Here is a 24025-nt window from a genome sequence, read left to right as displayed (position 1 = left end):
CCTGGAGTAAATCCATACTGGCAGGGAGAGAATGAGTTACTCACGTGGAAAGGGGTAATAGTCCTGAGAGCCATTAGCCACTCCAGGATTTTGCCTAAGTTTGCAAGCAACGCAATATAATGGAAGGATCGCGGGTCTGCCGGATTTTTGTTTGGTTTATTAATGAGTCTCAGGAGAGCTTCCAAGCGTTTGGAAAAAGGCTCTTCCCCAGGAATTTATTGAAAAATAAATGCCTGGGGAAGAGCCGATGTATAGGTATACAGGGGAGCAGATGTATAGGTCGCAGCTTGTGCAGACGCAGGATGAATACATACTCAATTAGATCTAATCCCCGGAATTTCCTGGAGTTGATTTTATGAAGGACAGCCGCCAGCTCTTCAAGAGTGAATGGTTCAGTGTCTTCTGAGTTTTAGCTTTCATTGGCTACTCGTATTTCAGTAGGTCTTCGGTTACATCAACAGGTAGGAACAGCTTGTCTAGGATTAGGTTGGCTGTTTTCTGCCAGTTGGATGCCTCCCTGAAATCTGTTTTTACCGAATTGAATATAACAGGAGTGTAGGTCTATAAAATCATCAAGAATAATTGTACAGACCAGGCCCCATGGACTGGACTTCCCAGGCTCGCACGAAGTATGACCAAGTTGCCCTATCTCTTGCTGTTGTTATTATTGGGTTTTAGGAGCATCGGCGACTAAGGCCAGCCGTATATTTTCTGTAAATTGCATGTGTTCTGAGGTAAATTTTCTATTTGCTTGACAAAAAACGAGTTTCCGGGAGAAAAAACCATACTCCTTCGCCGAGACAGACTAACACAGCCACGTTGTGAAAAAGATCCATAAAAATTCCTCCCCTCGTCGACAAGATTCGGACTCAGGTCTTTTCCACCCGGTGTGGAGAGGACAGCGATCCTACCAAGTGTGCTACCCACGAGGGCCCTCTTTCTTGCTGCTACAGCTTTAATGTATTCATTCTTCTTGACAATGTAGTCGTTATGCAGTCGCTCCACATCGGGGGCTGGCCAGTCGCGGTGCAGTGGATAATGGCGCCTTGTTGGGTGGACGAACTTCTTCAACAGGGTAAACTCGCGAGTTCACCAGGAGCAGACAGTTGGGGGATGGTATTATTTTTTCTGCAGCTCTGTAGGAGGCGTTTATGATGACTTGCTGTAGGGTGGCTAACAACTCTTCGGTGCAATGGCGGGGAGTTGAATAGGGTCTCTGGTCGGGAGATCTGTTACTGTTGAACTGTCAAAAGCCTCTAGTCAACATTCTTTATGGAGAAACTGACAAATTCCGGGTGTCTGACTGTTATCTCTTTTTGGGTGGAGCTAAGTTCAGGAAGAACAGAATAGCTCTGTGGTCACTGAGAGTCCAGTTGTGAATGATTTTTCAATTGTTAACTAAGGAGCTAAGTTCTCTGGTTGAGATGGTATCTCTACCAGGGAACTTAGCTCCATATTGGTCTCCCCAGTGTAGCTCCTGTATTTTGCAAATTAGTTGATCTGGTTATATATTGTTAGGTTTTTTTTTTTTCAGTTCAATTCAAAATTAGTATTAAAAGTAGGGTAATTTTTTAGCGCACAATTTTAAGCCCAATTATCAGTGTGCATATAGTTTTCTCTATTGTAAATCACTGATTTTTCTTTTACTTTTTCTCACTTTATACTTCTACATAACTGCGGTTTTTCTCCTGTTTGGTTAATGTGCTGTACGAAACTGTTTTAATAATGAATCTGTTTTTTCATTATTATTATTTTACATGTGTCAGTTTCTTTTACTCGTATATCATTTTTGTAATTATTTAACGTTTCAATTTATAATACTTACACCACACATGATTGGACTGTATATTTTTTAAATAAATTAATATATAAAGAATTGTTTCTTTTTTGTTCCGGGGGGCGGTGACACGCCAACTGAGTCAAGTTAGGCATTTTCCGAATTTTCGACACGCCGAGCCGAAAAGGTTCGCCATCACTGGCTCTAATACATGCGAGGAATTATTAAAACGTTGTTAGCCCACTACAGAAGTAGCTAATATTCAACAATGAAATAATTTTGTATCTCAAGACCTAGAAGTTCGATTAATTTCTCCCCATCGGTGTTATACTCATAGCACTCTTTACTCCTACAGAGAGAGAAAACCAAGGATATGAAAATCATTCGTTTACAACACACATCAACATAGCTGCCACCCAAGTGATCCTTTGATGAAGAAAACAAATAAAAGTGACAGGAAGCCAAATCTGGTGAATCGGATGATCTATCAACGATCTCAAATTCAGCTTCGTGAATGGTAGCAACATGAGATCTAGTACACCGTCTTGATGGAACAGCACATGGCGATTCAAATTTTCTCTCCTATTCTCTTGTATTTTCACATGCAGTTTCTGGACTAGACTTGCATTTTAAATGCCAGATATTGTCTGTCCGTGTTCACGTTCCAAATAGTCAATCAATAGAATTCCTTCGGCATCCCGAAATACATTGGAATAACCTTGCCAGCACCTAGTTGAACACGAAAGTTTTTTTTTTGGAAGACGAGTCCATACCACTTCCACTGTTTTTATAATTTTTTTTGTCTCAGGATTGAAGTGATGAACCCAATCAGGATCCCTATTAAACTTTATTAGAAGTACCTCTGAAAATTTCATTCGCAATCGTTTCTGTTCAAGGGTCAGCATTCGTGGGACCCATCTTGCTGATAGATTTTACATACCTGATCGTTCTATCAAAATCGCTTGCGTTCCATAAAGTCCTTGTGTCTTACAAATTTTTCTGACAGTGATCCATCGATCATTAATCATTGTATCGTGGATTCCATTGTTCTCAATCATGATCTTCACAAAACTGTCTGCCCACACTAAACTTGTACATTTCCCTGCGGAATATGACAGAGCTATGTCATCCAAAACATCAGTCATGACTTTGTAGATTTCAGCTGGGTTAAGTTTTTATTTTTAAAATATTGGATCACTGTTCGTAGCTCGTGTGGCTCCATTTTTCAAAAATCAATACGCTTCACATTATAATGGCCTGTAAAAACACACACACACACACACTTGAAACTCTGATCAAAATTCTAAAACTAATTATATTCTTATATGCTAGATATTTCTTCAATGCTTGAAAATGTAAATATGCATCAAACCAGAAATAAAGTTACCAAAACATATATTTTAGCATTTTTTCACTTTTTAAAAATCACAAAAGAAAGTAATTTCTTTTAACAATGGCGCACCCAGAAATTTTGTTTGAGGGAAGGATTTCGTACGTTCAAAACTCAATAAAAATTTAGGTTCTAAACTCAATATTGAGGTGGGGTTAGCCTCTCGGGGTGTGTGTGTGTGTGTGTGTGTGTGTGTGTGTGTGTGTGTGTGTGTGTGCGCGCGCGCGCGCGCGGGCGTCCCCCCCATGAACAATAATAAAATAACAGACTTAAAAGGGTTATTTTTCGAATACTGCATTTTCCTTAGCACTTCAACTAGCTCTTTATAGTTTTTTCCGTGTATTTATATATTATTTTAATATTTTGGCACAAGTTTTGAATAGTAAACAGTATTGTAACCACCACACACACACACACACACACACACAAGCTAATTAATCAACATATGAACGAAATTTGCAATCTCAAATAAATAATAAATAAAAATTTGTAATTAAATTTCAAAAAGTAAAACACAGACGTCACGTATATTTGCAATTGGTTTACTAATTGTTAAATAGAGGTGGAAGAGGATAAAATTGCAATTGATGTCAACGTTTCGGAGCTGCTAAGGGATTTTGTTCTCAAGATAAATTGTTATACCGAAGAGGTAAGTGGACTCTTCTGAGACAGGTTGTAAGCTGAGGCCTTGTCGCCACTCCACTATAGCATCTTGACAACGTAATTCCAGAGAGGATCGGAAACGTTGACTTGTAAGTTTATTTAATTGAAAATGCCTTTGTATAAGAAATCATTTTTAATCAATAATTAACAATCAATAAAACCATTTAATTTGCATATAAATGTGTTTTTTACCCTTTGAAGTTTAAATTGTTAATTTCACGCGATGCCTTTCTCAAAAACTTTGTTGCTACAACAGCTCAAACACAGCGAAATGTCCCAAGCACGAATTGTATGAAAACTAATAGAATTTTAACACGTGCTTATACGCGGGCGTGCAAAACTTAAGGACGTACACTATTTCTAAAGGTTACAACCACAAAATCAAACGAAACAGCCTGTGGCGATTTGCATAACTGTGGCCGTTCAGTAGAAAGCTAGTGCACATGCAAAAATTTGAATCGTGATGAGAGGGCTCACATAAACAAATAAAAGCAGCAGTTATGTGCAAATTACCGAATGGTGAGCACGATTATTACAGACGTTCGATTGGTTTCATGCAGTGCTACAGACAACGAAATGGCCAGTAGAAAACATCTGGATGGCTTTACCCGGGGTCCAATAATTGGGAACGTCGAAGTGTGAGGAGTGTGGCTGCAGAGTTCGGTATCGCCCATAGCATCGTCTCACGTGCGTGGTCGGCCTTCAGAACGACAGGTACAGCTGTTCGAAGAACAAGTGGTGGTCGTCCACGAAAAACAACGCCCAGTGATGACCACTATATACTCCGACAGGCCAAGAGGGACAGACACCAGACAGCGGGATCCATTGAAATCGAGCACCACTGTAAACGCACCACTGCTGCGTTTACAATGGTACATCGAACACAAGGACTGGACAGCAGCGCAATGGAGTAAGGTACTCTTCACTGATGAGAGCAGATTCAGTCTCAGCAGCGATTCTGGACGTCAGCTAATCTGTCGAGAGGTTGGCACACGGTATCACGCCGCAAACATCACTGAAAGGGATCGATATGGCGGTCGAGGTGTTCTCGTCTGGGGAGGCGTTATCTCGGATGGACGTACACAACTCCAGATACTGGAAGGCGGTACTATAACCGGTGCACGCTACTGTACTGAGGTAATCTTTCCCCATGTGCGTCTGTTCCGAGGTGCCATTAGCCCCGAGAGACTTGTTAGGCCAGAGTTCGTGTTTATGGATAATAACGCCACACCACACCACTGCAGCTGTTGATATGGTTTTGGAAAGTGAGGACATTGTTCGTATAGATTGGCCTGCCTGTTTCATCGATCTAAATCCCATCGAACACATATGGGACGCTCTGGGGAGACACCTAGCGGCACGTCCACACCCACCAGAAAATGTTCACCAACTGAAGATGGCGCTGACAGAGGAATGGACAATGTTACCGCAAGAACTTATCAACAACATTGTTCTAAGTATGAACAGGCGGTGCAAAGCCTGCATCGACATTAGGGATGGCCATATCTCCTATCGAGGACCACCTCTTCCCTTTGTTCCATCTTTGGCATTGATGCATCTGTATCATGGCAGCTAGTGATATGTTGCCATTTTGTTTCCGTTGTTGTGTCGGTGTTGTTTCCTTCATCATTTCTGTATCTCACGAGGTTCCTTTGGTATGCTTTTCCCATATCCAGGCCACTCCTATGAGAAGCTACAGGTGAAAACCTGACTGGTCAAGTTTTGCACACCAGTATACATCTGGAATAGTGTAATGTAAAGTTGAATTTCGCTCTGCGAAAGTAGGTTTTTTTTTTTTTTTTTATTGTGGTGGCGTTTGTGGTTTTATTTATAGAACTGTTATCTTTTCTGATAAAATAAAACTGAAATCTCTAACAAACTGCTTTCAGAAAGATCATAATTGAAAGCAGGGATTCCCCTTACGAAGTTTCCACTGGTTTCGGCTAATAAAACAGTATTAAAATAAATTAAATGTTTCATAAATATTCTCTTAAGTGGTACTTTTTATAAAAAGTTTACATACTTTAAGTTAACTGTAAATAATTATAACAAATCTACTTCCTTAGTTTTGATAATTATGCAAATCTATTCGGATACCGTAACCTTTTTTTTTTTCCCGAGACAGATTTTATAACTGATTATACGACACCGACTGCTAAAAAAATTTATAACTGGTGATGGACTTGTTTACTAAATTAAACTTTTTTACAAACTAATTACAAAATCATTTCTGTTAAAACGTCTGTACCGACGCAGACGCTTTAGCTGAAATAAATGATACCTGATTTAGGTATCATTCATTTAATTTGTATCATTCAATGAATGATACAGTTTAAAAATATATAATATTTTTAATCTGTTACATAGGAGATTCGTGAATAAAAAATTTTTTGGAAAACAAATTTTCGCACATTTACTTGTTTTATAATAGAGTTTGTTGTTATGTTCACTATAATATTGTTTATTCATAATTTTTAATAATAAGTAAAAGTTCATTCTGTAAAGAACATTCAGTAAAATGAATTTCATTGGCAATATTACAATGTCACCTCGCTATCGGTTATTTGATGTGTTACAATGTTCTGTTCGGTTCAGTTCTATTTTTTGTAAAGATGCTTCTGCTACTCCGGCGCTTGATATATTCTTGGTGGCCAGCAGCTTAGTCATGTGATCAAAAGCGTCCAATCCCTGCTCCCTGTGTGCTTCGGGTGTCTCGTATCAGTATAAAACGTGGGTGTTTGATGCAAAGTCGAAGTATCTTGCTGTTGTAGCGTCGGTGTTCTTTACGTGTATTATCATAGTTGGCTATAGCGTAATATCATCACGCACTGGCAAATTCAAATTTCAAAATGCGGTCGGGAAGGCTTCGGAACCGCTAACTCATCCGCATGTTTTCGAAACTAAATCCCATCGTCGAGTAAGCAGGAGGGAGCCGCGTCAGGTTTACCCTCCACGAAATCATCATGGCGGCGGTCAAAGTAAGGTTGCTGTGGTACGTAGCGTTGATCTTGCTAGCTCTTCTATCGGTGATCGACACATCAATGAGCGGACAAAATATGTTATGTCCTTCAAGCTGTTCATGCCTAGGATCCTTAGTGGATTGTAGCAGAAGAGGCTTAATTGATATTCCAAAGGACTTGCCAATTTGGGTCGAAATCCTGTAAGTATTTAATCCTGCATGATGTATTGATTTCCATAGACTTGCGTTATGAATGGAGCATCATAATTTTCTCTTATCTGGGTATACTTATAAATGCGACGCGGGTTACCAGTTTACGGCAATTTTTGTTTCTCCTCCCATCTCAGTGAATTTAAATCGTATTATTTCAACTATGTGTGCGTGCACTTATACACAAACTATTCCGTGGTGTTTTTTCATACGAATACGTAACTAAATACTAATGCACGTGCGTTTCATTAAAGGTCAGCTGGTTTAATATGAAATATACCGCATGCATTGCATTACTTAAAATTCGTAGAGTTCAGCTTTTTAACTGCAGTTTTTCAACAGTATAATAATTGCTTATTTTGTTATAATAAGTTGACTTATGAGTGTAAGTTAGTTGACTTATTGGTGTACTCTATTCATATCCACTATGCTAATGACTATGCAGTTCAACCATGTCACTTCATATTTAAACTTAAAAATTTCCTCTTCTCTATCAACTGAAAATTAAAATGTAAATGGAATACCAAGTTTTGGACGAAAATTAAATTATATAAATAAAAAGAAAGCTGTTTTATTCAAGTGTGTGTGTGTGTGTGTGTGTGTGTGTGTGTGTTTGGTAATGTATTTTAATGCTCCTGGACTAGCAATGAACACGTAGACTCCTCAAGCATTTATTCCAGATTTTCATTATTTTATTTATGTACATACGATAAACTACCACTTAGTCTTCATCAATATACATCTAACTAAATATCATATAAGTACATATATGATATTTAGTATAGAAATCGTAGTCCAATTATAAATAAGAAATCAAAGAGAGATATTAAATATACCATTTCATCTTTTTTGTTTGAGAGAATCACACGGCTTTTTTTTTTTTTTCCGCATTTCTAAATTGGAACACCACAATCACTTCCTTTTCTAATTTAAATTTAATGGATAAATACTTTTACAATTTAATATCGGTATTTGAATATCTAAGCCCATGAAATGAATAGTGGGTACTCTTGGTGGCTTTATATGCATTTTTCTCAATGATTTTATTGATTTTGATATGTACAATATTATTGATTCATGAATCGGCATAGACAGTGTGTTGTAGTTCGTACTGATATTTCGAGGATTTATTAGTGTCAAGTGATTTCAGTGTATATATACAAATTTGTATATAAAGATTTATATATAAATATATAACTTTCTGCTTTATATCCTAACGTAAACCTTACTATTACTTTGCTGTCATGAGGTGAGGCCATGGTCTCAGATTGAAGAAATTAATTAAAATAAAATTTCTCTGGCCCTTTGTCTCCGGTATGGAGATAAGGTCAGAGGAGTTGACAAGTAGAGCAAAAATATTACCATACTTCGTAGTATCACTTTAATTTGAACACATGCCTGTACTTGCAAATGACCACTATCTACGGTTCATTTGGAATACAGATGGTCTCCGATTAACATCGGGATTCGTTCTTATGTAAAACGGCGAGGTAAATTGGGTACTTTTTTTTTTTTTTTTTTACTTCTTTTTTATGTGCATTTATATTTTATAAAGGTGAGATGCCTTCTCTTTGTCAAATTTTTGGCTTCACCAACTTTTAAGCTTCACTTAAATACTCAATAAAATAAAAATTAAACAAATCAGTATTAAAACTCGAAAGTAATAAAATACACATGTATTATGCTGTATACATAAACATTTGTTATTTGTGAATTATCAGTCATACTAAATTATTCATGTTTTAAGAGTCAAGAATAGAACAATCACTTATTCCTCACCGAACTTTCGCTTTTTTTATGTTTGGGTCATCTTCAGGGAATATGAATATTCCTCTCTTGAACAAACGGCAAACTGCAGTCATCCTTTTTTATTTTGACTATTTTCACTTGCGGTGGTGGTTGCACATTTCCTTTTCCTCCTGCACTCCACGCTTTGTTGCTCCAACTCAGTCAAATCTCCATTAGTTCAGCATCATGGGATTAAAGCGTCTCTTCCATGTTACTTACGTCCACTTCATTGAATCAATCTTATTTTCCAATTCCACCATCTGTAATTGAATTTCGGGGACACCGAAAACGTCCCTGAAAACCGTGAACGCACTTTGGTCATATAGTATGCCGTACAGCATTCATCACAGCCCGAGTGACTTCCTCCCATGATGCCGCAATGTTGTTATTGTCCTCTTAATATTATATGCCCTTTAAAACTTCTGAACTGATAGCTAGTCCTGACCGTCTGTGTCGGCGATCAGTTGTCGCAAGGTCCGCTGGAGATATTAAGTGTTGAATGTCGCTGTCATTCCTTGGTCCATTGGTCCGACATCTCCTAGTCCCCAACACAGAGGGAGGGAGCTCCAAAACGTTTCTTAAATCGTTATAATACACTATAACAAAAGAAAGGAAGGTCCCAAAACCTAACCATGCAGCTACCAGCGCTCCCGGATACTCCTGCATGTACGTTTGTATGTTGTCATCCAGGTTTTAAATCTTAAAGGATAGTCAGGCATCTTACCAAAAACATGCAATGCTGTTGTTAAGATTTACCCTTTATAATTATATTTTTATGGGAAGACAGAAGAAGTGAAAGTTTTAAACTTAGAATTTAAAATATGAAAGTGATAAACTATGGTATATCGAAATGAACCACATAAATCGGAGACTGTCTGATTTATCTGACTTATTATATACACATGCATCGGAATGAATACATATATACACATGCATTCAGTTGGAATACCTACATACAGGACGGTTGTAAAGTCCTTTCCCACTTTTAAAAATGAGAAACTCAAAAACTATAGGTCGTATCAAAAAACATTTTTTTTTGCATTGTAATCATTCATATATACGGTTTTTGTTTAGAAACAGTAAAAATTAATTCGAAAATTAACCACTAGTAGACACAAAGGTAAAATTTTCACGAATCTTTAACGATCAAATCTCCACATGTTCATTATTTTCTAATAAGCATTCAAGATGGAGTATTGTGTTCTCCACAGCTGTCCGCAAAATTTCCCAATGGGATGTTCGCTGCTACTTCCGACATTATGTCCGCCAAATGTGAACGAGTTGTTGTTGTAACTCAAATTCTTTGAATCAGTTCTTGTGATGCTGACGGACGACTATTTCTAGGCTTAATAGTTGGTAGCCTTCTTCGAAACGTCTTATGGCATTTAATTATAAAGTTCTTCTCGACCAAGGAGCCCTTTAGACCTTTTCACTGAGAACTATAATAACGCCATTATTGTAATAAAGTTTAATTAAAAGTGTCTTATCTTTAGACAACATTTTAAAACGAACTTGACTGGACTTCGTTACTTAAGTTAGGGACAGAGCTTTAGCCATTCTAACTTGACGACGAAGAATAAGGTCACGACGAGCAAACACTTGAATTCTCCGACCCCCCCAGTCATTCCTTTTTATAACGAGCAAAAGTTAATTTTTTTTTTTATTGGAGTGAATAAATCGCTTAGCCCCATGGTCGTCAAATTTTGATTCCAATGAAAAAAAATTATTGATATGACTCAGTTTTCGAGTTATTAATTTTTAAAAGTGGAAAAGAACTTTATATAACCACCCTGTATGTACTGTCAATGTTACCTAGCAATGTTTTGTTATTATTTACGTTTCGTCTTACCAGTAAAAAACAGGGCTGATATTATGCTTAGATAAATAAGACAATTGTCTGTTTGAGTGTGGTTTTTTCGTCAAAGGGGGATTTTATGATGGTACTGTATCTCCAAAGGAGGTACAGCTATACTTAGAAAGCTTTATCTTATACTTTGTATATACGAGTATCTTTATTCTTTTAAATTTCTTTGTTTCCCGCACCCCTTTGATTTTTAATATCCTTTGATTTTTAAAATATTTTCCAGGTTTATTCTGCCCTTTGTTATGAAGTTGACTATGTTTTATTTTTATGATTATGGGTTATTTTTATGATCATGGTTTAAATAAATTGATTTGTTACTGGAAATTGGGGGAGGGGATATGTTCGGTGTCGCCTATAAGCATGGTGTGCGATTGAATCCTATTGGTACACGCACCGAAGTAGCAACATGGCCTGTTGCTACTTCGGTGCAGGTATATTGGCTGCCATTAACAAAAAAAAAAAAAAAAAAAAAAAACAACTTAGTTAATACATACAGTAAATTACATTTCTGGCACGTTCGAAATTTTTTCGAAAATCGGTTGATTTGTTTTCTGTGATTAATAAAAGTGAAATGTAGTTATCTCCTTATCAATTAATTACTAAGATTATAGCTTTATAAAACACTTAATGAAAGTACAGTTTTACGTTCTCTAACCGTAGCCGCTCGATTTAATTACAATTGTATATTTATTACTCTTCTCCCGTATCCTGTTTTTTTTAAGTCCATCTCTTACTATAAATAAATAAATAAATAAATATATACTGTATATATATATATATATATATATATATATATATATATATATATATAGAATGTATATAAAAATAATGAATAATTCTACCTGAGTGCGCAAGGCTGCATCAAGGATACAAATGCATATAATAAAGATTGAATTCAGAACGAATTAATAGAAAAATGCACAAAGATGAAGCAGTATAGAACACAAGGTGCCGAGGCTAACAGAAGACGGAAAGTAAGAAAAAGAAAAGAATTTTAAGAACCTAAAAGATTTATTAAATTATCTGAAATTAAAGGCTGAATCAAGGAGCCAATTAGAAGTAGAGAAGCTAAAAGGGAAAGTAAAATATATGATTAATAAAAAAAAAAAAAAAGCATCAAATTGAACGTGGGAAGATAATAAATAACTAAGGGAAAGAGAAAGTTTGATGCAAACTAAAGAAGTTTGGTACATAATCAGGTATTTCATCCAAATCACTGCATTTCTATACAAACTTATGGTTATGGAGCAAAGATTTAAAGTTATGGTTATGGGAAAAAAAATTATTATTAAAAAAGGAGGGAGAAACTGATATATCCTCCAAAAACATAAGCAAGGTAGCCCCAAAACAGTGTATATATAATTAACTAAGGAAATTAAATTAAAGTATTAAAAAAAATGACAATGAATACCTTGAATTCATGTATACCTGATTATGTACCAAACTTCTTTACTTTGCATCAAACTTTCTCTTTCCCTTAGATATTTTATTATTTTACCACCCTCAGTTTGATGTTCACTATATATATATATATATATTTTTTTTTTAATCATATACTGTATTTTACTTTTCCTTTCAGCTTCTCCACTTCTAATTGGCTCTTTGATTCAGCCTTTAATTTCAGATAATTTAATAAATATTTTAGGTTCTTAAAATTCTTTTCCTCTTTATATCTTTATTCTTTTCATTTTCTTACTTTCCTTCTTCTATTAGCCTCGGCACCTTGTGTTCTATACTGCTCCATCTTTGTGCATTTTTCTGTTAATCCATTCTGAATTCATATTTTATATATATATATATATATATATATAAATAAATGGGGGAAATAGTACTTCCCCATTTTTCTATCTACTCATTTCTACTTTCTTGTTATTCTATTCAACACACATATATATATATAGATAGGGTGTGTGTGTGTGTGTGTGTGTGTGTGTGTGTGTTCACAAGCGACACCACTTTCACGAGTCTTACATGACAATCCATAGACTATCTAAAGTTAACCATACTGCATTAAAACTATATTTAATCTATGAATTTCTTTTTTTCCACACAAAGTGTATGCGAAAGAATAAATAATAATTGCCAGATTTCTATTTGCCCAATTTTAATGAAATGTGAGATAGCTTGACCAGTTTTACTGAAAGAATTAAATATAAAATTTCATGAAAATCTGTCCACTGGGAGCTGAGTTGTTACATGCGAGCGGACGGACGGACAAACAAACGAACATGGTGAAGAAATAGGCGCTTAGTGAATGTATATAAGATAGATAGATAGATAGATAGATACATACCATTTTATGGAGCGGATGTAGGTATAATATAATGCATTTCAGGCATTTTTTGCCTAGTGGTGCTGGCTAACAAATCTATAATAAAATAAAGTCAAATCATGTACTTTTAATGTGTAATCGTTAAAAATCTCAACATTATATGTATATATATATATATATATATGGGGATAGCGTGACGATGTGCTAACGCTGCGTTCGTACCGCCATCTATAGCCTAATTTGTTTCTATATATTTTCAGTTCAACTATTGTTTTGTCAGTGGTGTGGTTTGGCCATGGGAGTACTATGTTTTCTGTTTTATTATTTTTCGCTGCATAAGGACCACCCCTATGCAAATCTATTGCATCGGTGGTTTAATCTTATATCATTCCGTCCTTTAGCGTTCGAAATGTGGTGATTCCCTGACTATTATTGTCCTCTGTCGAGATGGGGCATAATGGTCAGTCTATTTCATTTTATTTTATTAATTTTCAGTTTATTTGGTCATGTAATGTTGTTAGTTTAACTTTCCACTTTAGTGAGATTTCACATAATTCGGAAACGGGTGCCATCGAGGGGGCGCCGCTAAATTTCTTTTAATTGGCTTAATTTCTAAATTATTTTAGGAACGTTGCTTCAACACTACCCTTTTCTTCTTTACCCCCCCCCCCCATATTTTTCTGTTATTTTTATTTTATTTGGTTCAGTTCATTTTCACTCTACTGGTTTGCAATGCTACTGGCAATATCTATTTTAATTTAGCTTATATATATATAAGTTGGGATTTTTAAGTTTAAAGTAACACCATATAATATGACAATAGTCGGGATATAGATATTTGGTTATATTATAAAGGTTATATGGCAATTGTACTAAGTGCGCGAAGCAGCAACAAAGGATACAAAAGTACCGGTATATAAGCAAAGTTATAATAATTATGCGAGAGAAGGAGCTGACATATGGAAATGTAGAGAGCACAAGGTGCCAAACGAGTAGGGAAAGGATAGAGAGAAAGAGAAGTATTAAAGGCGGATGACAGGGAAAGAAGGCAAAAAAAAAAAAAACTTAAGCGATACATTGAATTATAAGAAATTAAAGGCTAAATTAGAAAGCCGATTAGATGGAATGAAGCTACAAAGGAAAAGTAAAAATAAATAATTAATATTAATGACTACAATAAAATAGCATGCATCAAGTAAGGAGAGGGAACAATTTTTTGATGTAAGAAAAATGTAATGATGTGAGAAAAAAAAAAAAGACAGTGATAAGATATTTGATGCATTTTATAAGTAACTGATACATAAGCAGATAATTCATCAGGTGACTACACCTGATCATGTATCAATAAACTGTGTTTCTATGCCTACGTGTAGCTATGGGAGAAAAAAAATATTAAAAAAAGGAAACTCTGACAGAAGGAAAATATTATGAAAAAGATTATAATGAGAGTAAAAGCAGTAAACAGGGAAAGTAGTCCCAGCGTGTTCGTGACAAAATGAAGGTAAAATTAAATAAGCAGTATAATAAAATGTAATACAATTAAAACAATAATAACAAGTCATCGCATATACACACTGGTGTTTAAAGAAAGTGTATCACCCCTTAAAACTGTAATTGTCGTACGAATAACGTAAGTATATGGCAATATTTCTTACAGACTGCATCAGATAAGATTGACATGCGTAGGTGATGAGTAATACAGGCATACCTCGAATAACGAATAGGATGCGTTCCACGAAATTACTTCGTTAAGCGAAACTTCGTTTTCAGAGGTAAAAATACTATGGCCAGAATAGGGATACGTTCCTACGTAAAGAAAATGAAAAGCTTTTTTTTCGAACAAAGAAAAGTTTTATTAAATAAACAGTCAACTTACATACAAAGTGAAATCACATTTTAAAATATGAGTCTAAAGTTGATTGTGAGTCTAAAGTTGATTGTTTATGCTCTTTTTCTCTTTCATTTAACAATTGCCTATACGGAGTTATTGCATTTAACACTGATCGCTTAACAGTAACACTTCTTCCTAAATCAGGATCATTTTCACTAAAAAAAATTTAAAACGTTTTCAATGTCATTTAAGCACCTTTTTAAATCTTTGGTTGTTAACACTTTTTCGGCAGGAATTTCTTTAACTTCGTCTTCATTATCTTCGTTGCTAACAATGTTTTCTAAATCTTCCACTGAAAAACCATCTTCTGCATTCAATAAATTTCTAACATCCTCTTCATCGACATTTTCGAAACCTATTGATTGAGCCATCTGGATAACTTCATTTCTAATTTCTTGGATGTTATTTTCTTCTTCTAGTACAACTTCTGGCCATATTTTGCGCCAAACTCCATTTAAGCATTTCTTAGTGACTTCTTTCCAAGAATTATCAATGTTTTCAATTGCGTTTTTAATGGTGTAGTTTTTCCAAAAAGTTTTAACTGTCATTTCCTCTTTATCCTTTAGTTCAGTTAAACTGCTTAATGTTCGACGCAGATAATAAGCTTTAAATGATGCTATTACTCCCTGAACCAATGGTTGAATCAGGGAAGTTGTTTGCTGGAAGAAACACAACTTTGACAGGAATGCATGTGTCCAACGTGTTAAGATCAGTAGGATGTCCTGGAGCATTGTCTAACAACAAAAGAGCTTTTTCTTCAAATTTGTTTTTTTTGACAATACCGTTTTACTTCAGGACAAAAGTGGTTAACAAACCGATCAGTATACAGTGTATAACTCCTTGGTAACCCACGCTTTTCTATTTGCTTTCCATATTACAGGTAAATTCATTTTTATGTTACCTTTTAACGCCCTCGGATTTTCTGAATGGTAAACTAATAACAATTTTAATTTATAATCGCCAGAGGCATTTGATCCAAAGAGTAACGTTAAACGGTCTTTGGCTGCTTTGAACCCAGCAGCTGATTTTTCTTCAATAGAAATGAAGCGTTTTGTTGGTAGCCGTTTCCAGAACAAACCGCTTTCGTCAAGATTGAACACCAAATTTGGGAAATTTTCACGTTCAATTATTTCCTTTAGTTTTTCTGGAAACTTATTTGCAGCTTCTCCTGTTAATTTTACACTATGAATCCTGGCCCGTTTTTTAAATTTCTCGAACCAACCACGAGAAGCCCCAAAGGTTTCCGTAATTTCTTCAGTTTGTTTAGATTTCAGGTGATTAAACTGGAATTTTTTTTTTATGTTAAATGGGGCTTGAAATTGCCCGATCAGAGGTAACGTTAACCGAGGTATGCCTGTATTGCATCAGCTATATAAGCACGCTCTGCAAGAGTGTTGCAGTCATTCCATGCTTGTGTCAGGATGGCAAGTTACGTGCAGTTGACGCCACGAAGAAAGAGTTCTATTGTTGCTTTATGTGAGGAAGGATGTTCTTCCCGCCATATTGCTTGTAGAGTGTCTTGTAATCAGTCGAGAGTGAGTCGATTTCTTTCCAAACTCAAGAATACTGGTTCTGCTGATAGGAAAAAAGGAACCGGACGCAAACGAGTCTCTACGCCAAAACAGGACCACGTTTTGAAGCGCTTATGCCTTAAAAACCGTAAAGATTCTTCGTCTTAGCTGAAAAGAGAATGGGAAGAACATACAGAAGTGGTAGCAAGTGCAGTAACAGTCAGAAGACGCCTCTTCAAATATGGACTTGTAGCCCGTCGTCCTAAGAAGAAGCCCCCCCCACACAAAATATGAAAAAAGGCCCGATTAATTTAGTGTAAGGAGCATGTCGAATGGACTCCCGAGCAGTGGAAGTCAACTGATAGTTCGTGGATGAGAAGACATTCAACCTGGGTTCTGATGGGAGACAAACGATTCGCCTTAGACATGGTGATGAATACAATCCAGACTGTATGGTGTCTACAGTGAAATTCCCTACCAGCCAAATGATATGGGGGTGCATTTCGTATCGCGGTCACCTGCAGTTTATAAAAGGTTCCGTAAATGCCAATGGATACCTGGCTATAATGGAACGCAAATTGCTGCCAACCATCGGGCGAAAAGTGTAAGTAGGCACTTCTGTAGTTACTTTAGCTTCATTTCTGCATTAGGGGTTCGACAGTAATGTGTTTACATTTGTTGCAGGTGAAAAAATGGTTAGAAGAACGGTCCATTACAACTCTTAGCTGGCCAGGAAACAGCCCAGACCCGAATCTTATAGAGAACTGTAGGCGTCGTGTGGAATTTGCAATTGCCAGAAAGAAACCAAAGACCCTTCGTGAACTTCAGGAAACCATAATTCGTGTTTGGAACCACGAACTATCAGTTGATTATCTTCAGAAATTGATCTTGTTAATGCCTCGACGGCGTGCTGCTGTCATCAGGGCCAGAGGCAGTTCAACTAAATATTAGTTTGCACCTGTCATCAGGGCCAGAGGCAGTTCAACTAAATATTAGTTTGAACCTGTCATCAGGGCCAGAGGCAGTTCAACTAAATATTAGTTTGCACCTGGTGAACTTTTCATTTTGTTTTCCATTTAAAATGAGAAAACTGAAGCAAAGTGAGGGCTTCTGATAATATTTCAGCCATAATTGTCGTGTTTACCAAAACTGTTGTATAAAGTTTGCAAATGCTCATTTTGGAATATTTTGAGAGCATCTGTCAAATGTTACTTGGCTTTGCCTTAACTATTAATAAATATATCTTTTGGTTATATATTTCTATTTGTGATGCTAGTCAGTAATGTAACATACCATCGCGACAAAAAAAAAAAAGATTAGAAATGTGAAATTCCTAGGGGATGCACTTTCTTTGAACACCACATATGTGAACGCGCCTAAAAAGTACAAGAAGTTGTAATATAAAAAGAAACTTTAATTCAATAGAATTCTATGCGAATTCTTGTGTGTGTATATAAATTATATATTAAACCAATTAAGTAACAGGCGAATGGAGGTCTAGTAATTTTTTTGCCTAAATATATTATTTAAATAAATAGTGTTTGTCTGCCGCCAGTTTTTTTGTTTGTTGATGTAATTTTTCTTCTTAAAATCTGAAGTAAACTCATTTCATCTCAGATATGATACTGATAGATAACACTTGTCGTGGAAAAAAAAAACTTTTTTTTTCGGTCCCTGTTAAAATTGAAGGTGATTCTTGTAGATTTGACGTTGATGAATTCGAAAATGGAAACCATAATGCTGTAACACCCACCAATTTTAAGGGAGAAGGGGTTACACAGTGAAAAACTTTCTAGTAAAAATGATTTCATATATTTAAAAAAAAAAAAAAAAAAAAATGTTACATGCATACTAATTATTGAACAATGGGTCTATTAACCTTATTCTATTTACAGAAATGTTTATCTGATAACAAAACACTTATTTTGTTGTTTTTTGCCTTTTATAATCGTCCATTGGTGTTTCCCGTACGAGATTCCAATAGTAGTCTGCCGACATCTTTGGACTCCATTTTCCCTGGTATCTTTTTTTTCCATTTGAGAAATATCTTGGTGAAACCTTTCGCCGTGTTCATCGGAGACCGCTCCCAAGTTTCCAGAAAAAAGGCTAAATGGGAATGTAGGAAATGAAGCTTTAAACGACATGTTGCTTCCCAACTCTCTGTACGCTAAAATTAGCTCATCCACAATTTCACTGCAATTTTGTGATTTCTCATTGCGTAAAAAGTTCTGGCAGACGTTTTCGAATGCCTTCCAGGCTCTTATTTCTGTAGCATTTAATTTTTTAGTGAATTCCTTATCTTGGAATAGCAGTTTGATTTGAAGACACACAAAAATTCCTTCTTTTATCTTGGCTTTACTGATTCGAGAAAACTTTTGCCTTAAACAGGAAAATCCTTCTTTTATATTTGATCGCTTTCACAAATATTTTTTTTAATCAAATCAGCGCGAGGTGTGCAGTGGAGGTAAATAGATTTTTGCCTTAGCCACCAATGGAGGATGTGCTACGTTTTTCTGGACCTGTGTAGTTTCTGAACGGTCTGGCTATTATTTTTTTTTTTTTACCTATAGTGGCAATCCTTCGCTCGGCTGCCCAACTCGCATAAAAAGCAGCAGTATTTAGTGTATCCACCTTGCAACCCAATCAGCAGAGCTACCACTTTTAGGGCGGCACAGATATTCCATTTGTATTCTTAATAGCATATATTTTGCAAAAGAACTTGTAGGTTCTCGTACGTTTCCTTCATGTGAACCGCATGGGCTAATGGCATAGATGGATACTTATTTCCATTATGGAGTAAAACTGCTTTCAAACTGACCTTGCACGAATCAATGAAAAAAGTGTCCACTGCTCGGGGACGTGCTCCAGATGTAACTCTTTCATTAATTCCTGGACATTGTACAATAAACCAAAGCGCCATTATGAAGTAATAGGTCGTTATGTTAGATTGCCTCTTCCTATAAAAAGACACCTTGACACTCTTTTCAAGAAGATTCTACTACTGAAGCCGTTATCCTAGTAATTGAGCCTTGGTTTTGGAGAGGTCCAAATCTCTGACCAAATCGTTCAATTCTGCCTGAGTTATTAGATGCAGATTTGCAGTATCAAGAGTTAAAGTCTGGATCTGTACTCGTTCTGGGTTCACTTATTTACACCTACGCATCTTTTGGAGACTCCTTTGCCGATCCTGAACGAGAGTCAAGTCCATAATTTTCTGGTAGCTTTGGCACTGGCATTGTGTCATCGTGAGCAACTGGCCTTAGAGCAGAAGGTATGTTGGGATACTCTCTACTTTATGCTTGGATTTTTCAAAAAAAAAACAACACCCAGAAATATTGGTCATGCAAAAGTAACAATCGTTTATGTGGTCGCGAGGTTCCTGCCATATCACCGGAACAGCAAAAGGCATCGATTTATGACTACCTCTAAGCTAGTGTTAATGCCTCTGAACACGAGCTACAGGAAATCTTTGGGGCCCATACTTTATCTTGATCTCTGACCTTATATCCAAAAATAAGAGTTCATAGGTTTTTCTCACAAGTTGTGACAGTGGCTTCCGCTGAGATTTTGATACCACTTCTCCGCAAATGTAGCAAAAGCTTATTTCCGCAAAACGCGATTTATTTCATGTAGGTTTGAGGTACACGCACATAAGATCACAGTTAAGAAATTTTAGATTTTCATTTCTAATTTAAACATTTCACGATTTACGCTTATGCACGCAACACTTGTTTACAAACAGTAATTCACAAAAACTCTTGTTCGCTACTCGCCCTCTGAAACACATACATTTTTTGAAATACTGTACCAAAATGCTTGCTTGGTGCGGAATCCACTCGTATATATACCGGTAGAGAAGTTTCTAAAAAGGTTCACAATATTTCTAGAGAAACATGTGGAAGGTTCTAGAACAGAACCTTCCAGAAACATCCTGACCTTGCTTCTGCAACAATTTTTTGTAAAAATATTCTAAAATGTTCCGGAACATTCTCAAATGTCTAGAAATCTCCCGAATGTCCCAGGAAAAAAAAAAAAGGTAAAATAAATGAAAAAGATGATTAAACCAACTACAGGTCTTGGTTTTCTCTCATTAACCTGTGTTTTTTGAAAACTGAGGGTGATGGGAAATTTTTAAGCACATATCTGAATTTTTGAACATATTTCCTACAAGAATCTGTCGAAATTCTTTCAGGGAAAAAATTGATGCCAACCAGTGTGTCATCTGGTTGTTAGCATTAGTAGAGGCATACGATGCAAGAAAACATCATATGCAGCATCAGCCAAAAAAAAAAAAAAAAAAAACCACACTCCCATTTCACTCCTCCATTCGTTCCAAATGCCTGTCCAGGTCAGCCTTCATTTATTTAGGCTACCAACTTCCACAACAAAAGATGGAAGTCTGTTCCACTAATCAACTACCCGCTGGTTAAAGGCAAATTTCCGCATCTATTCTACAACTATCTTTCCTCAATTTGAATCTATGCCCCCCCTCAGGTTCAGAATCTGAGCAAGAGGAAGAATCCCATCAGCAGTCAACTTGCTCATCCCATTCAAGGCTTTACACACCTCAATCAGATCGCCTCGCAGGTTCCTACTCTCCAGGCGCTGCAATTTGCAGATGTTTGTTTGGTTTTTTAGGAGCATTAGCAACCAAGGCCATATTGCTCCGGAATATGCGGTGGTCATTCCCTGACCTTTCCGCATCCTCCGTATTTGGTGGTGACGGGCTCGAACCCCGGTCTAATCAAGAAGCCTGTGCTACGCACTGCTGCTCCTTCCCACCTGGCTACGGAGGCGCCGCAATTTGCAGAAATTAAGCCTTTCTTGGTAAGAGCACCCCTTTGTTCTCCTCACCAATCTTGTTGCCCTTCTTTGTACTTTTCCTAGCAACTCTACATCCTTCCTAAAATGACGCCTCCAGACCTGTACACAGTACTCTAGGTGTGGTCTGACCATTGCCTTGTATAACGGGACAATCACCTCCCTATCCCTGCTAGCAAAATTTCTATATAACGTTGACAAGACTCCATGACGTGATTCAGAATTGGTTCAATTCTGTACCAATCGCCATCATTGAAGAAAAAAAAATTTAGAAAACAGAAGAATTAAAGTGCCTGAACTTGAAAAGTACTTTACGTATTTAGCATGTATTTTTACGCAAAATGTGCTCCCAGAAACCCGAAATATATTTTTATCCCTTTTGGTACCCGGTGATAGAACTTGGCTACTTTTTATGATCCTAAATCCAAGGGAAGCAAAAGGGATAGATATCTAACCCCGAAAAAGGTTAGAACCATCTATCAAACCCCGAAAAAGGTTAACTCAACCATCAACTGGAAAAGTGTTAGCCTCAGTTTTCTGGGGGACACAAAAGGATTGTTGTTTAATTGATTACTTTGCACCTAAAACCACTATAACAGGAGAACATTGTGCCAGCCTTATGCCAAAGTTAAAAACTAATTCAGATAAAAAGCAGGGAAATTTGAGTTTTCTTCTCCGTGGCATGCACTCGTGCGGACTGAAACCCAGCAGCAGGATGAAATTCATGAATGTGGATTTGAACAATTAAGCCACCCTTCAGATCTGCCCCAAGTGACTATTATTTTTAATAAACCTCGTTCTCACCTTCATAGAAACTCATTTTAAAGATCATCAATGAAAAGCTAAAAGCAGCTGTGGGAGTTTGGTTTGATGTCCTACCTGAATTTTTTTTTTTTTTTTTTTTTTTTTTAAGAATTACACTCTTTAGATTAAATACAATAGGTGTACTGAACCTTGCAGTGAATACACTGAAAAAAATTAATTAAAAAAAAAAAAAACAAAAAAAACAGAATTTTGTACCTGTCTTTTATACTCTTCTCAGAACTTTAACCACCCATCGTATCACATTATTTTAATAGAATTGATAATAAAGTGGCTTATTTATTCACTGAAAATAGAAAACTGTAAATATGCTTTTATATCAAATTTGTTTCGACTTACAACAAAAATTATGCCGTAGAAATATCGAAATCTTAATTTTTACTGTTTGTTGTCATTAGTTTTTGCTAGATTTTTAGAAAAAGATAAGATTAAAAATTAGCAAATTCAAAAGTATATAGTTAATTAATTAAGGAAATACAGTAAACTCTTTAAAATCCGGCACCTTCGGGGATTGAGAGGTGCCGAATTTTAGAGAGGTATGCCTAGTGATTAAGCAGTTTTTCAATGAATATTAAAGACTAATAACTGAGCTAATTTACATCTGTAAACGTTTATATTGACTAAAAGATAGTACTAGTGGTTAAAATGTAAATAACAGTTAAACATGAACAAACTGAAGTTAACATAATCACAGCAAATGCTGTCAGAATATCAATGGGTACGCTTCAGAGAAAAATTCTTCCATAGTGAAAAAGTGAATAAGAAAAAGATTTAACTATTATTAAATAAATAAATTTTCTGTTTATACTCCGGGATGACCAAACGGTCAGAGGAGTTCACAAGATAGACAAAATAAAAAAAAAAAAACAGCCTGTATTTAGCAGTCACGGGCTAGAAACTCAGTCACTCAAGGCACGTGTACTTATACACCCGTGCGCTTGACCACTCGGCTACGGCGGCCTATTCTTGAAGAATTATCATAACGAGGCAATATTTACCGGCTTACATGACATATTTCTTTTCACAACGTACGGCGGAGAAATTCAATTAATTATTTGTGAGAATTTTTTTGGTACCATTATGACAATAGCTGAAAGAAAACCAACAGGCGATCAAGGTCACTCACTAGGTCTTCTCTTCCATAGCGTTAGTAGTTAGTACAGAGTGAGAAGCCAAGTGAGTGAGTGACCTTGAGCTTCCTGTTATTTTCACTCTGCTTTAGTCCTACACTGAGTAGCTGTATCACCAGTTATAATGACGGCAAAAAAAAAAAAAAAAACTTGTGTTGAATTAATTTAGTAAGGCACTGTTTGTGGAAGAAACCGACCATAGATTTAATCAGGCCTTCATTTTTATAGCTGTATCCACGCTGGTCATTTCCAATTTCTCTTTGCTCTCAGCTGCCCTAACATGACATCAGTCACCAGCTCACGAAAGTATTGTATGACCACAGTTACACAGCTGTAACTTTCAAGAGTAGTTTTTGTTGAATTATGAAATTTATTGAATAAGAGATAGCACTAAAAGAGATAAATTCAAAGTTATAGATAAGGCTGTATAGCCTCAGGGAAATTATAAAACTGTTTGTAGGATCCTTGTCTTTTCTTCTGCTTTTGAAGCCAGTAGGATTTAAATTTCATTGATAATGCAGGCTATTAATTCTCATAGCAGAACACACTTGCCTTTGCAGCGAGTTGCCATGGTATTGCACTACTTTCAAACGGATAGCGTTGACAAAAGGTTGACTATTTAGAGAAAGGGCTGCTATGATTGTGATTCAGGACTAACCGATCCCTCATCAGATAGGTGGTCTATAGTGACAACATACTGTACTTTGAAAACTCCGATTTCGTTCCACTACAGATTACCTGCTGTTATATTGAGGGATCAGTTAGTCCTGAAATAGGCACACATGGCCGATTAATCTTTAGGCGTAGTCATTTGTTTGAAAGTTAGTACAATACCAGAGCAACTGGCTACAAAGGCAAGTTCGTTTTATTGTGATAATTAACATTGCATTATCTACTGCAGTTAAAATCTTGATGGTTCCAAAAACA

General features: G+C 36.2%; 1 protein-coding gene across 1 annotated transcript in view; it reads left to right on the top strand.

Moving 5' to 3' along the window:
* Positions 1-6584: 6584 nt before the first annotated feature.
* Positions 6585-24025, top strand: part of LOC150086860 (uncharacterized) — a 414998-nt gene continuing 397557 nt past the window's right edge. The window contains exon 1 of the mRNA XM_090372302.1: positions 6585-6990. Coding sequence (XP_090228428.1) covers positions 6794-6990 — 197 coding nt within the window. The 5' untranslated portion in view covers positions 6585-6793. The remainder of the gene's footprint in view (positions 6991-24025) is intronic.

The sequence above is a fragment of the Mastigoproctus giganteus genome, chromosome 4 (assembly GCF_048544385.1).
Source record: "Mastigoproctus giganteus isolate SK-2022 chromosome 4, ASM4854438v1, whole genome shotgun sequence".
Taxonomy (NCBI): domain Eukaryota; kingdom Metazoa; phylum Arthropoda; class Arachnida; order Uropygi; family Thelyphonidae; genus Mastigoproctus; species Mastigoproctus giganteus.
The sequence above is the reverse complement of the archived record's forward strand: the minus strand, read 5'-3'. Positions and strand labels throughout refer to the sequence as shown.